This window comes from Watersipora subatra, chromosome 1, assembly GCF_963576615.1.
Source record: "Watersipora subatra chromosome 1, tzWatSuba1.1, whole genome shotgun sequence".
In the NCBI taxonomy this organism is placed as follows: domain Eukaryota; kingdom Metazoa; phylum Bryozoa; class Gymnolaemata; order Cheilostomatida; family Watersiporidae; genus Watersipora; species Watersipora subatra.
Window position 1 is genome coordinate 38,689,704 of NC_088708.1, and position 13,356 is coordinate 38,703,059.

The window sequence follows — 13,356 nt, forward strand, 5'->3', positions numbered from 1 at the left end:
AATCTGCAACAAAAAAGGGCATATCTCGCCTGTTTGCAAATCGAAGGGTGGGCAATCCACAAAGGCTGGTCAAAAACTCAAACCTAGTTGAAGAATCAGTGTGCACAGTTAGGCATAGCTGTGACACTACAAGACATGCCCAGCAGAAAACAAAGGTAGACATAATTGAACGAGTTGGAAAACAAATCTGGGTAAATCTAAAGGTCAATGGAATCGATGCCAAGTTTCAATGGGACACTGGAGCTACATGTTCCATGATAGGCTTGGAAGGATATAAACAACTCGGCTCACCACAACTGGCAGAAACAAAAACTTGTATCAGTGGGTATGGGGCCCGCAGACTTCAAGTCAAAGGAGAATGCTATGTAGATGTTGGAGTTGGAGACCAGGTAAAACAAAACCTGCGTTTGTTAGTAGTCGATACACTTGTAGGATCTAACCTATTTGGCTTAGACTGGAGTGATCTTTTCGGCTTGTCACAGATGGGCTTGTCAGCGGTGTTAGAAAATGTAAACACAATTCAAAGCGACCCGGTTGAGGGTTTGGCAGGTAAAGTCAGTGCACTGGCAACAAAATATCCAGAAGTGTTCAACAAAAGATTGGGACGCTGTAAAAAAATGAAAGCTTTAATACACCTCAAAGAAAAATCATGGCCTGTTTTTTTCAAGCCAAGAAAAGTACCATTTTCCCAGCGAGAAGCTGTGAAACTAAAAATTGAGCGTTTAGTCAAAGCAGGAGTGTTGGAACATATTGATTTCAGCGACTATGCGGCACCAATTGTGGCCGTATCAAAACCTAATGGAAAAGTGAAAATTTGTGGGGACTTTAAGATGCTTCTTAAACAAACAGATATCTGTTGACCAGCACCCTTTGCCAAAATTAGATGAGCTTATGGAAAAACTTCAAGGCGGCCAACGTTTCACCAAAATCGATCTTGCCGATGCCTATTTACAGATAGAGTTAGACGAACAAGCTAAGCAACCTTGCGTCATCACTACACCTTTAGGGCTTTTTCATTATAATAGAATGTGCTTTGGAGTTGCATGCAGTCCCGCCCAGTTTCAAAGATGCATGGACACAATGACTAGTGATTTACCAGGTGTTGCTGCATACCTGGATGACCTCATAGTAACTGGCAGCACCAGTGAAGACAATCTAGACAAACTGCTAAAAAGACTCCAAGAGTATGGCTTCTGTTTCCAGCAGTCAAAATGTCAGTTCTTCAAAACCTCTGTGGACTATCTGGGCCACCACATTGTCAAAAATGGTAAAACACCATCCAATGAAGCCATAGCTGCTCTCGAGCGTCTACCAAGACCTCAAAATGTCCATGAAGTTAAGGCTTTTCTGGGAAAATTCAACTACTATGGCAGGTTCATAGGAAGCCTCGCAGACAAAGCAGCTCCACTCAATAGACTGCTTTGCAAAAATGTTACTTTTCAGTGGACACCACAGTGTGAGAAATCATTTCAACAGCTAAAGCAAGATGTTATTCACAATACCCAGCTGACTCATTTTGACTCCAGCAAACCCGTAATTTTATCCACAGATGCATCACAGTATGGCATCGGTGCAGTACTGCTACAAGAAGAAAACGGCGTAGAAAGGCCAATAGCTCATGCTTCAAAAACGTTAAACGCACCACAACGCAATTACTCACAGATTGAAAAGGAAGGGCTGAGCATTATCTATGGTGTGAGCAAATTCAGACAATACTTATTTGGTTGTAAATTCACCCTTGTCACAGGCCATGAGCCTTTAGTTGCCATATTTTCCCCTGACAAACACATCCCATTGCTCACCGCTCAAAGACTCCAAAGATGGGCACTGACTCTCATGGCCTACCAATATGATATTCGATATAAACCAACTCAACAACACGGCAATGCCGACGGCCTTTCACACTTACCCCAAGGCCCAGACATTGTTTTTGATTCACAAGAAGCTCGTGATAGTGAGGAAATATCGCATATGTTTCAAGAGGATTTGGTGACTTCACCACTTGATGCTTCCTTAATCTTGCACGAAATGACAAAAGATGCTGACCTTGAATTAGTCAGAGGCTGGATCATGCAGGGTAACTGGCCGAAGAAACTGCCAGGAGACCTTTTGCATCTATTCCTCTATCTGAGAATGAAAGATTATTTATGCATAAAGGAATACTGTTGGTACAACAAGATGCACACACTAGAGTAGTTATTCCCAGAAATACCATTCCTTAGGTCCCTGATACACTGCACACATCCCATTGGGGAATCGTTAGAATGAAGCAGCTCGCTCGTCGCTATGTGTGGTGGCCTTATATTGGCAAGGACATTGAGCACATGGTTAGAACCTGTGAACCATGCCGACTCTCAGCTAATGAACCACAACAAACATACTCTGCATGGCCAGTATCTCAGAAACCATGGGAAAGAATTCACCTTGATTTTGCTGGCCCCTTCAAAGACAAAATGTGGCTGTGTGTTGACTCATACTCTAAATATCCATATGTAGCTATTATGGATGTAGGAAGCACGACATCGTCCCACACTATTGCTATGCTGCGCCATATTTTTATAACAGAAGGACTTCCCGAATTTATAGTAACGGACAATGGCAGACAGTTCGTATCAGATGAGTGAGGAGTTTTGTAGAAAGCTCAGCATACACCATCTCACATCGGCACCGTTTCATCCAGCTTCCAATGGTGAAACAGAAAGATTTGTGCAGTCACTAAAAATAAGCATTGAAAAGACTTGTGCGGGAGGAGAATCGCCAAAGATTGCCCTTCAAAAGTTTCTAAGCACCTGCAGATGTATGCCACGCCCAGGGCTAAACTGGAAGTCACCGGCTGAAATACTTCATGGTAGGCAACCTCGCAATATGCTCTCACTGCTCGGACCATCCCAATTAACCAAATCACCCAACCAAGCTCTGACCGCTAGCACCAAGTACGAAGTTGACTCATTGGTCTATGCCCGAAACTACAGAGGAGGACCAAAATGGCTACAATGCAAAGTAACAGCAAAATTTGGTGGTGTAATGTATGAGGTCCAGACAGATGGAGGTATTTGGCGATGCCATATCAATCAACTCCAACCAAGAGTGTATGTTGTTGACAACAGTATTCCAATACCCCAGAATCTACCAGCTGCTGTTCCTGAGCCACAACAACCCGTTTTGGCATCCAACTCACTTAGATACCCACGACGTAACCATCGTAAACCTGACTACTATGACGCATCAAACTATTAACTTAACTCACCTTGTATTAACCTTGATAGCCGGTGGGGCTAACCAGTCACAACGTTCGAGCTCGTGCTCAAGACACTATGTTCGCTTGTTACTCAAAATACAACTTTCAATAATTACATGCTGGAGACGAGACATTGCTTAAATTTAGTATTTTGTATTTTGTGCGGGAGGAGTGTTATGTCTTATTCCCCAAGGTCAGCTAGCTAGCATAAATGACCTACTTACGCAATTGTTGTTTTTTGCTTAGAGTGTCTCATTCTCCTAATATGGCATGGCTTGCTATCTTCTTGCATGCTGTCAGTTTATTAAATAGATTGTAAGAGACAAGCCAACCTCTCGTTTCTACACAACCTAAGGATTTATAAATAATAAAGATTAATAAAAAATAAATAATAAAGATAAAAAATAAATAATAAAAATAATAAATAAAGAATGAATAATCAAGATAATAATTAAAGATAATAAATAAAGATACACTAAGTGTAGAATGAATGATAGTATAATATAGAATACAACGAGCACTTAGCTGTTAGTAAATCACTACAACTTTCTTTCAAGTTGATATAGATCTGCTTTCATCAAGTGATATATTTCTGAAGTAAATAGTTATCTAAAAGATAATCACTCAAGTAAAGGTGATGTGACTGCTCTTAGGTTAAAATTGGCAAAACTTGATCGCGGTTAAAACGCTCAGAAAAAAATACATCTTTTTCTCTTGAGCGTTTTAACCAAGATCAATTTTGCCGATTTTACTTTAAGTTTATCCGACGATTACCTCGATTTTCATTGCTTTTGAAGGGCCATCGAGAAGCGCATGTTTGGTGAAATTTGATTTTTGCAAACCTTTAAAAAAAGTCATTAACAAAAATATTTTGCCGATATTGGTAATAACAACGCCTAAGAAGTACTAAAAGTTGATGTTTATCTTTATGGCTTGGAATAAAGTGATATGCTGAAGTAAATACAACCGTATCGGTAGCCGTGGGCAAAAAACTGTTCGGGTTAATGATGTTAAGGTCGAGTTATCTAAAGCAATTTATCACACACCTGGGAACGGACCAAACAAATCTGTTTCAAGGTAACCATGTGTTCGAGCCATCCAAGGGCAAGTTATCCAAGGGCTAGTTATCCGAGTTTGACTGTACATGTATATATATTTCTCAAAGTTGGTGTGTCGTTCTAGCAATGGCTATTAAAATCTTGGAATGGCGAATCCATATCGCAGAAGATTTGATTTCGGACCCTCCGATTTGCCAGTCTAACGCCTTACTAATTCAGCCACAAGAGCTTGAGGAATTCATTAGGCGATATATGTCGCTACATGGGAGCAAATACACTTCCGTCACGACGCAACGTTATGGCGTAACGTCATAAGAACGGTAGCTCTTATTGGTAAGCTTAAAGGTTTACTTGCAACAAAATTCACATTACAGTTATTTGGTATCAAATAGATTCACCATGTTTTACTCTGTTGTGTTGTAGGTACCAAATATGTGGAAATGTGATTACAAGCTCTTAAAAGCTCAAAAGTGAAAAGCCGCCGTAGATTGGAATCTCTTTATTTCGATGACGTAGCCATGAAGTTTGGTTATCGTCTTGTCACGTGATGTTCTCACGTGAATTGAAAGGCCCATAAAAAACTCAATGTAAAACTTATCGTAGCACTAATTTATGACAAACATTTCGGGTTTTACCGAAGACCCTGTATCAAATATAGATGCTCGCTACTTTACAATTTTGTTTCGGTTTGGTCTAATCGGCAAGTCATAATCTGATCATGTGACCCAATACTTCGCAAATAATTTTTGCAGCACTTTTCGAGTATCACAGGTGACCAACAGGCTCATCATGATTATTAAACAATGATATGTACTCCTTCAAGCTGAGGTTAAAAACTTAAACAAATTTTTACGGTAAGTTATAAGATATCGCTGCTAAAAGAAACAGCATTACAATGACGATAAAATAGACGCGTAAAAACAATAGACATGGTTTTATTGAATGCGTGAAGTACAGTCAAACATGGATAACTCGCCTACGGATAGCTCGAACACATGGTTAATTCGAACGGTTTATTTGGTCCGTTCCCACGTAATGATAATTTGCTATAGATAACTCGAACTCAACACTGTTAACTCGAACTGTTTTTTGCCCAACGGCTACCGAAACGGTTGTTATCGCTTTAGAAAATCACTTTATTCCAAGCCATAGAGGTAAACCTCAACTTTTCGTAATTCATAAGCGTCGTTATTACCACCATCGGCAAAATATTTTTGTCAACGACTTCTCTAAAGGTTTGGTGAAATTTGATTTATGTCAAAAATCCGCTTAGCGATCGCCCTTCGGAAGCAAGGAAAGTGGTATTCGTTAAGAGCAACACTCCGAGGCAGTTCAATTAGAAGTTTTACGAGGTTTTAAGGTACATCGTATATCACTCTATCACTCACGCTTTTTGAATGGATACTTATTGAACGTACATGTATTCTGTGTTTAGGTCAAACGATGAATAGTTTTCCGGCGTTGATTCCGTGTTAAATCAATGTCGGAATGTTGAATGTTTAAAACGTCTTAAAAATTGTTGTAATTAAACGCATACGTTGTCTTAGCTAAAAAAAACTATTCATCGTTTGACCTAACACAGAATACGTGTGTACATTCAATAAGTATCCATTCAAAAAGCGTGAGTGATATACAATGTACCGTAAAACCTCGTAAAACTTCTAATTGAACTGCCTCGGAGTGTTGCTCTTAACGAATCCCAGGTAAAGTGAGGTAATATTTGCATCAAGTTCAAGAAAAATTGGCAAAATTGATCGTGGGTAAAACGCTCAAAGGAAAAAGATGTCTTTTTTTAGCATTTCAACAACGATCAAGTTTTGCCAATGTCAATCTAAAAAACGTCCTGGCAATAACGTCACCTCAAACAACAAACCAATCTCAAGCGATAAAAAAATATTTATACTTTTTAATAAAAACGTTTTAAACTTTACGTTAGAAGCATTTAATTTGAAACAAGCCATTTGTGCTTTTGATTTATATTATAGTTTGTATATGTATCTACTAATAAATAAGTAAATACGTGGACTTGTGACAGTGCTCTGATAACTTGAACGCTCTGATAATTCGAACACTTTCGCTCGGTCCCGTGAAGTTCGAGTTATCCATGTTTGACTGTATATTTGTGAAAATATTTTGACGAATGAGGTTGCAGGAAACTGTCAACAGAAACCATCTACCACAACTACGTCACATTTGAGCCGTTTTGGAAAGAGAATCCAAACTACGACGGTCTCGTGTGGCTGCGATTAACTGTTCGTTTTTTAGCTTTTAAGAGCTTGTAATCACATTTCCACATATTTTGCACCTACAACACAACAGAGTAAGACATGGTGAATCTTTTCATATCAAATAACTGTAATGTGAATTTTGTTGCAAGTCAACCTGTAAAGCACATCAATTATATCAGTGCTGTTTCAGCTTATTCAGGTTTTTCAATATTTTGGCTTTCAAATGAGGCATTGTTTGACATGGTGAGACAGACATTGGTTAGTGTTTATAGGATTTCCCCAGGGCTCTACGACAGACATGTTTAATGGTATAGGCTTGCAAATTATGACGTCACAATTTTCATATTCAGTGTTGTGTGCTCTTACCGCTTATTTTTATTGCGTACCGCTTATATTTATCGACTACGATAATTACGCTAGTGGCAGGCAAAGGTAGGACAACTCCAGAAAATCAATGAAGATGACAGTGTCATTAGCTCTCCATGTGCAGACTATTTCTATGATAAATAGTTCAGATTCCAAGCACCATACTATGTTTTCCCGATGATGTTATGCACTAGCCCTCTCTTTTTATTGTAATGTTGAGGGGCACGACTGAGACTAATTCTTTTCAAACATTGCTTGATCTCACGAGAGTGCAATTTACATATACAGTAGTCCTATAGGCCATGCTACCGCAGGTCACAATTTAATTAATCGATGTGATTTCATTACCTTTATCAACGACAGTATATTTATTGAAGCATAATCATATTCAGAAAGCAACATGAAAAGCAATACGAATTCTTCAGATAATAATAATACTACTACAACAGCAACAACTTCCTCAATCACCCAAAATCTATCAGCCCAGAACATGTATTTGTATTGGTCGTGCGTTAGCATGATCTGCGGGCATTGTTGATTACCTAGAATCCTACTATATTATTAGCACTCTCTGGGTTTAAGAGCACCGATTGTCACAGAAAAGCGCAGCCTCAATGGCAGCGAAAGGGATCGACTACCTAAGGCTAAATAATAATTATGGCATCACATTGTGGAAACCGCAACCAAGTGTTTTTTTATTGCAGGACATACTTTTGACATCCTGTTTTTCGTAGTTCTATTATTCTTTGTGTATTGAATATAGGCTCATTCGAAAGCCAAGACTCTGAAGTACTGAAATGTATAATAAAAGTACTGAAATAATTGATGTGCTTTAATCAAATTATTCATTGGCAATGTGCCAGGCTAATAGCGAGTGGCAGACAACTCTCATTACCTCTCATTGTTTTATCCGTTCCCTTACCAATTTAATCTTCCAACTTCAGGTCATTTAATTTCGATGCGAAGCTGTGGTTCTCGGGGCTGCTCAAATAAAAGTTTTATATTCGAAATTCAAAAAGCTTCTCTAAAAACTCTAATGCTGGTAATTATGACTTCAGACATTTTTCCAAAAATAGTAATGTCATACGCATCAGTTATAGCAGTGCATTCTTGTTGTCAATCACACAAGATTACATTTTTTGAACATTTATTTGCAGTATTTGTAATCAACGCTTCTACAATATGGTAAAAAACCTCTGAACAGGCCTAAAACAATGTGAACATGTATTTATATTATGTGGTTAATATAAATACTTCTCCATTGGCTGGTTTAGAGCCCAGGCTCTAGCTAACACACGATCTATCATTTAGTAGCATTTGATGATTTTTTACTACTTACCATACAAGATTGGCATGTATGCCAATGTCTTCTTCAAGCCGTAATATACATTGTTTTACAATACTACTCACACTGACAAGGTATAGTTTTACAATACTACTCACACTGACAAGGTATTGTTTTACAATACTACTCACACTGACAAGGTATAGTTTTACAATACTACTCACACTGACAAGGTATAGTTTTACAATACTACTCACACTGACAAGGTATAGTTTTACAATACTACTCACACTGACAAGGTATAGTTTTACAATACTACTCACACTGACAAGGTATAGTTTTACAATACTACTCACACTGACAAGGTATAGTTTTACAATACTACTCACACTGACAAGGTATAGTTTTACAATACTACTCACACTGACAAGGTATAGTTTTACAATACTACTCACACTGACAAGGTATAGTTTTACAATACTACTCACACTGACAAGGTATAGTTTTACAATACTACTCACACTGACAAGGTATAGTTTTTAAAAGAAGTGTTGCGCTCAAAAACCATTTTTAAAGACCATTTTCTATTTTTACTAGGGGTGGAAAATGATCGCAATGGCTGTCACATTTTTTTCTGGTACGCTTTTTAAAGCCACTAGCATTATCAGCCAATAAACTGTGGGCAAATACAAAAATTGCAAGAGCCAACACGCTTAACCTAGAGCGAATGCTAGCATCATTGAACACTGCAGCGTTAACTTCAGTATTAAACATCACACTGTGAAGCTATCCAGTTAGACTGATGAAACTGTAAAATCACAGCGTTATTTGGTATGCTCTGTGGCTGGAAGTAACTTGGTTGACTTTTATTTAGCACACCCACTTACCTGACACAGCTGGAACCGTATTGTGTATTTTTTTAGTCAGCATGGTCAAATATAAATACGCTCAGTCACAAATACAAGACTTTCAAGTTCATACAAAATATCTCAGTTGTACTGTAAAATATATAAGTTTTACTGTAAAATTCACCTACTAAAGCAGTCTGGTAGGTTGGCTGATTATGCGTGAAATTCTGTGATGCATATGTAATGTAACACATTCAGCGGGGACTCAAAGCTTATTGTGGTGGATACGTGTAGGCCTTACATACTTGCTGTTATTTATTCCATGCACCCAGTTGCCACCTACAAGTGAGGTCCAGTGCAATTATATATCTGAAGTGCTCATACATCTCACTTCTGATCGTACCAACCTGCAAAGTGTGGTAGGCGGCTATGTCACGACCTACACCATAGCCCTAGAACCCTACACCGAGTATACAGTCAGTATCAGTTACCGTAATGATGGTGGACTCGACAGTCCTGTGGATACACTCCAAATGAACAGAACACTGCCCGCATGTGAGTTGTTAGGAAAAGGTGTGCCTTTTCAAGTCTTACTGTGAAACATTTTTATAAGCAAAATAGTTATGATAGGATATGATAGAATAGTTATATGATTCTTCTAGATTCCTTCTTCACATCTGTTTGGAATATAATAAAATAGTTGTGTGGTTCTTCTAGATTCCTTGCTCCCATCTGTCTGGGATATAATAGGATAGTTGTGTGGTTCTCCTAGATTGCTTGCTCACATCTGTCTGGGATATAATAGGATAGTTGTGTGGTTCTTCTGGATTGCTTGCTCACATCCATTTGGGATATGATAGGATAGTTGTGTGGTTTTTCTAGATTATCTTACAAGTTCTTCTAGATTTATTGCTTATATTTGTCTGGCATATGATAGGATAATTGTATCCTATCTAGCTTTATTGCATAAGGGCATAGAGGAGTTTAAAAAAAAGGGTTAGCTGTATTGCATACAACTAGCCCTTATTTTAAAACTTGAGATGATAGTGGTGTCAGTTGCTTCTACATACAGCTAGTCCTTATTTAATGACACAGGTTACATTATGAAGAACCCATCGTTAATTGACTCTGTTTTAAATTACCCCCCTCTTGCCTTCGAGCTTCCGTTGTATGTATAGGTTATATAGGTATATGTATAGGCTATGTACAACATACTGTTTTTCTTCCCTCTTTCTGTATTTCGTATTTGTTTTCAATAGTAAGTATAAACTTATAGCGAGTATAATAAATTTTAATTTTTTATTTTTCATTCAGTTTAATTTCTAGCATGCTGTTCAAACTTCGATGCGTTGTAACTCTGAGGCGTTGTAACTCCGTGGATTAGCTTTATATATCATTGTCAGCTGGCATTTAGAATGGTTCCTAGTGAGTTCGCCTCCTCGCTATCTGAGTGGCTTCACCGCTGCGATAAGTTTGCCAGTCTAAATAATTATGCTGGGAACTATGACAGTAGATACAACTCAAAGATTTGCCAAAAATTAAAATCGCGATATCCTCCTAGTAGAGACCTTGTTTGGTTATCTCTGAGAAAGCTTCACCTGTAACGCGTGTCAAGCCTGTAAAGCCCTGTAAAGCTTCATCTGTAACGCAAGCATGCTGGAACCATCATATTTAATACAAACACTTAGGCTTTATTCACTTTATTCAGCTTTCGAAAGCACAAGGATTCACCGCCCACAAGCCTATACAAATTGTCTTGTTGGCCTCTATGACTTAGCCTGTCTTAACAAACTGTTGTTTTTGCGGGGTCGTCCCCCGTCGAGCGGAGCGAGCAAAACAACAGTTTGTCACAATACGCACTGCACCTGATGCATCAGCTGCATTGAAAGGGAATTGTTCTCTTCCGTCTATGCGGCTTGGCTGCGATGTTATGTCGGTCGCTCCATTGGTAATCATAACGGATTTAGACCAAAGATTTATGCAGAAAAAAATGAGAACGAAACGTTAATATTAACATATCTTTAAACTGCACCTGTGGTTGCAAAAAGTCATACTCTAACGGCCTGATCTGTCGGATGTTGAACTTCCGTAGCAGAGGCTATGGTAACTGAATTACTCATCTTATTGGAACACAGATGTTGCACTACTTTTGGTGTTATTCCATGTGCGTTATATATGATGCTGTGATTGCAATATCACAATAGAAAATCTGCCAATGAAACATATTAATAGTTAGATGCATTTTTCGTGAAAGTTTAAAAAATTCCGGTATGTTAAAGAGACGATTATACATGTATGTTAGTATATTAATATGTTGATATTATATGTTAATACTATTTATGTGTGACATTGCCTTACGTCTTCCTGCAAAAGTATTTAAACAGTTCGTGTCACACGCACCGGCCAGAGGGAAAGAAAAATGTTTTCACTAGTTGGCATTTTATAGCCAATATTTGAATATGTTCTTGTACATGTATGTTGTAGTGCCAGATGCGCCAGTGGTTACACAAGTCTACATGCACAATTCATCCAGTGCAAGGGTGCATTGGAGCTCTTCGCTATTTCCTAATGGAAAGCTCCTCGGGTACCAGGTATAAAATTCTATATGTCAGCAGTTTATAGTCAGTTTACCAGCCTTCTCTTGCTATAATATTATTATAAATGTTGTGTGATAGGTATATTCTCTTAATCAAGCTGCCCTCTTTTTCAGGTGCTCTATAGTGATGCTGTCAAAGCCTCTGATGTTGCTTGCACTGCCCTCCCCACGAATTCTTCCTGCCTCATTACAGGCCTCAAATTTGAGAGTGTATACAACTTTACAGTGAGTCATCTCTCTCAACCAATCCTACAATGTCATACCTGTATAATACCTGTATAATACCTGTATAATACCTGTATAATACCTGTATAATACTTGTATAATACAGTGTCCGTGTGTAGCTAACAGCATGCTGAGGTTGACATCAACGCCAGGTCCAGAATGTTGATGTTTACGTAAAATACATTATCATGTCTCATTGGCTAACTACCGTAAAACCTCTATTTGAATGCCTCCTTTATTTAAACGCCGCCTCTATTTGAGCGCCACTATGGGAATAGGGTTGAAAATGGAGTGCCACCCTGTAATTGGATGCTACTTTTATTTGAACACTACTTCTATTTGACCGATACTATTTGACATTTTTAATCTTTACACACCCATAATAGCAAGTGATCAGTAGAAAAGTGTTGACAAAACTGTACTAATAATGACACGATTAAATCGATAACAATTAATTCGTTCGTTGTTTCTGTTTGTATCGAAGCCTGTTTTCCAACCGCAAGTCTTTAGGTTTTTTCGTTAAAAACTTTGATTGCATCACCAAAGAAATAATTGGTACCAGGCTTATAGTAGTTTGTTTTTTAACACAGTCTTAATACTTCGATGTATGTGGGAAACAGTTTTCACATTTACGATGGAAAATCTGCTACTACGTCTTATGAGGTGAACATTTTGAGGCTATTTTGATTACACACGGTTTCTCTTTCTTTACCCTAGAACTAGAAGTTTATATGCACTGTGTAATGTTTTGCTCTGCTAAAAAATTGTTTGGACGCTAATATTGCCTAGCTCAGCTGTGCAGAAGAGGAGTTGAGATCAAAAGACACTGTGGAAGGTATTGAACAGCCAGAAGAATATGAAATGATTCCAAACAGAATCAACAATCAGAACGTGCTTTTCATTAATAAAAATATTAATATTTGTACCAAGCCAGCATCGTTTCTCTTTTAGGCATTGTGGGAAGGATTTCCGTTGAATAGCAAATTGGCATTTTTGTTATTTCATCCCAATCAGTACACCGGCTGCCAAGTTTTTATTTCGAGAGAAATTTTTATTGATATCATATAGAGGAAAAAGCCGAAGAAAATTTCGTTTTCATATAGCGAGGACGAAAAAAACATTGTGTTCCATATGGTAAGGCGAAAAAATCTTATAACAGGGGCATCGTAACTCGAGGGCAAACTGTATTAATTAATGCGATCGCGAAACGGATATACAGGAGTCTTTTATGGTAAGAGCGATTAGTGTGATAAGAATGGCTTAGCCTTGTGGTTATGTCGCCAGTTCAAATCCAGTACGAAGGTGGTTTTTCGTTACTAAAGCTTAATCGCTATAAAGACAGACGAACTACAGACAGACAACAACAGACCAACATTGAGATTTATATTTATAGATTGTTTGATAGCATGATTGAACTCAGTTTACAATGATTTGACGCTTGTAACTCCTATTCTATTGCAGATAAAAAGTCAGTTTTGGCTGCAAATATATCAATAAGTACAATTAGCTTTT

The 13,356-nt window shown here is 38.1% G+C and overlaps 1 protein-coding gene across 4 annotated transcripts in view; it reads left to right on the forward strand.

Annotated features, from left to right (window-relative positions):
* The window catches only part of LOC137393833 (receptor-type tyrosine-protein phosphatase mu-like), a 171,855-nt gene that overhangs the window by 66,637 nt on the left and 91,862 nt on the right, over positions 1–13,356 (forward strand). For all 4 annotated transcript variants that reach the window (XM_068080557.1, XM_068080544.1, XM_068080563.1 and 1 more), the window contains exons 9-11: positions 9,356–9,578; positions 11,508–11,614; positions 11,734–11,844. In XM_068080557.1, the coding sequence (XP_067936658.1) occupies positions 9,356–9,578; positions 11,508–11,614; positions 11,734–11,844 (441 nt within the window). The remainder of the gene's footprint in view (positions 1–9,355; positions 9,579–11,507; positions 11,615–11,733; positions 11,845–13,356) is intronic.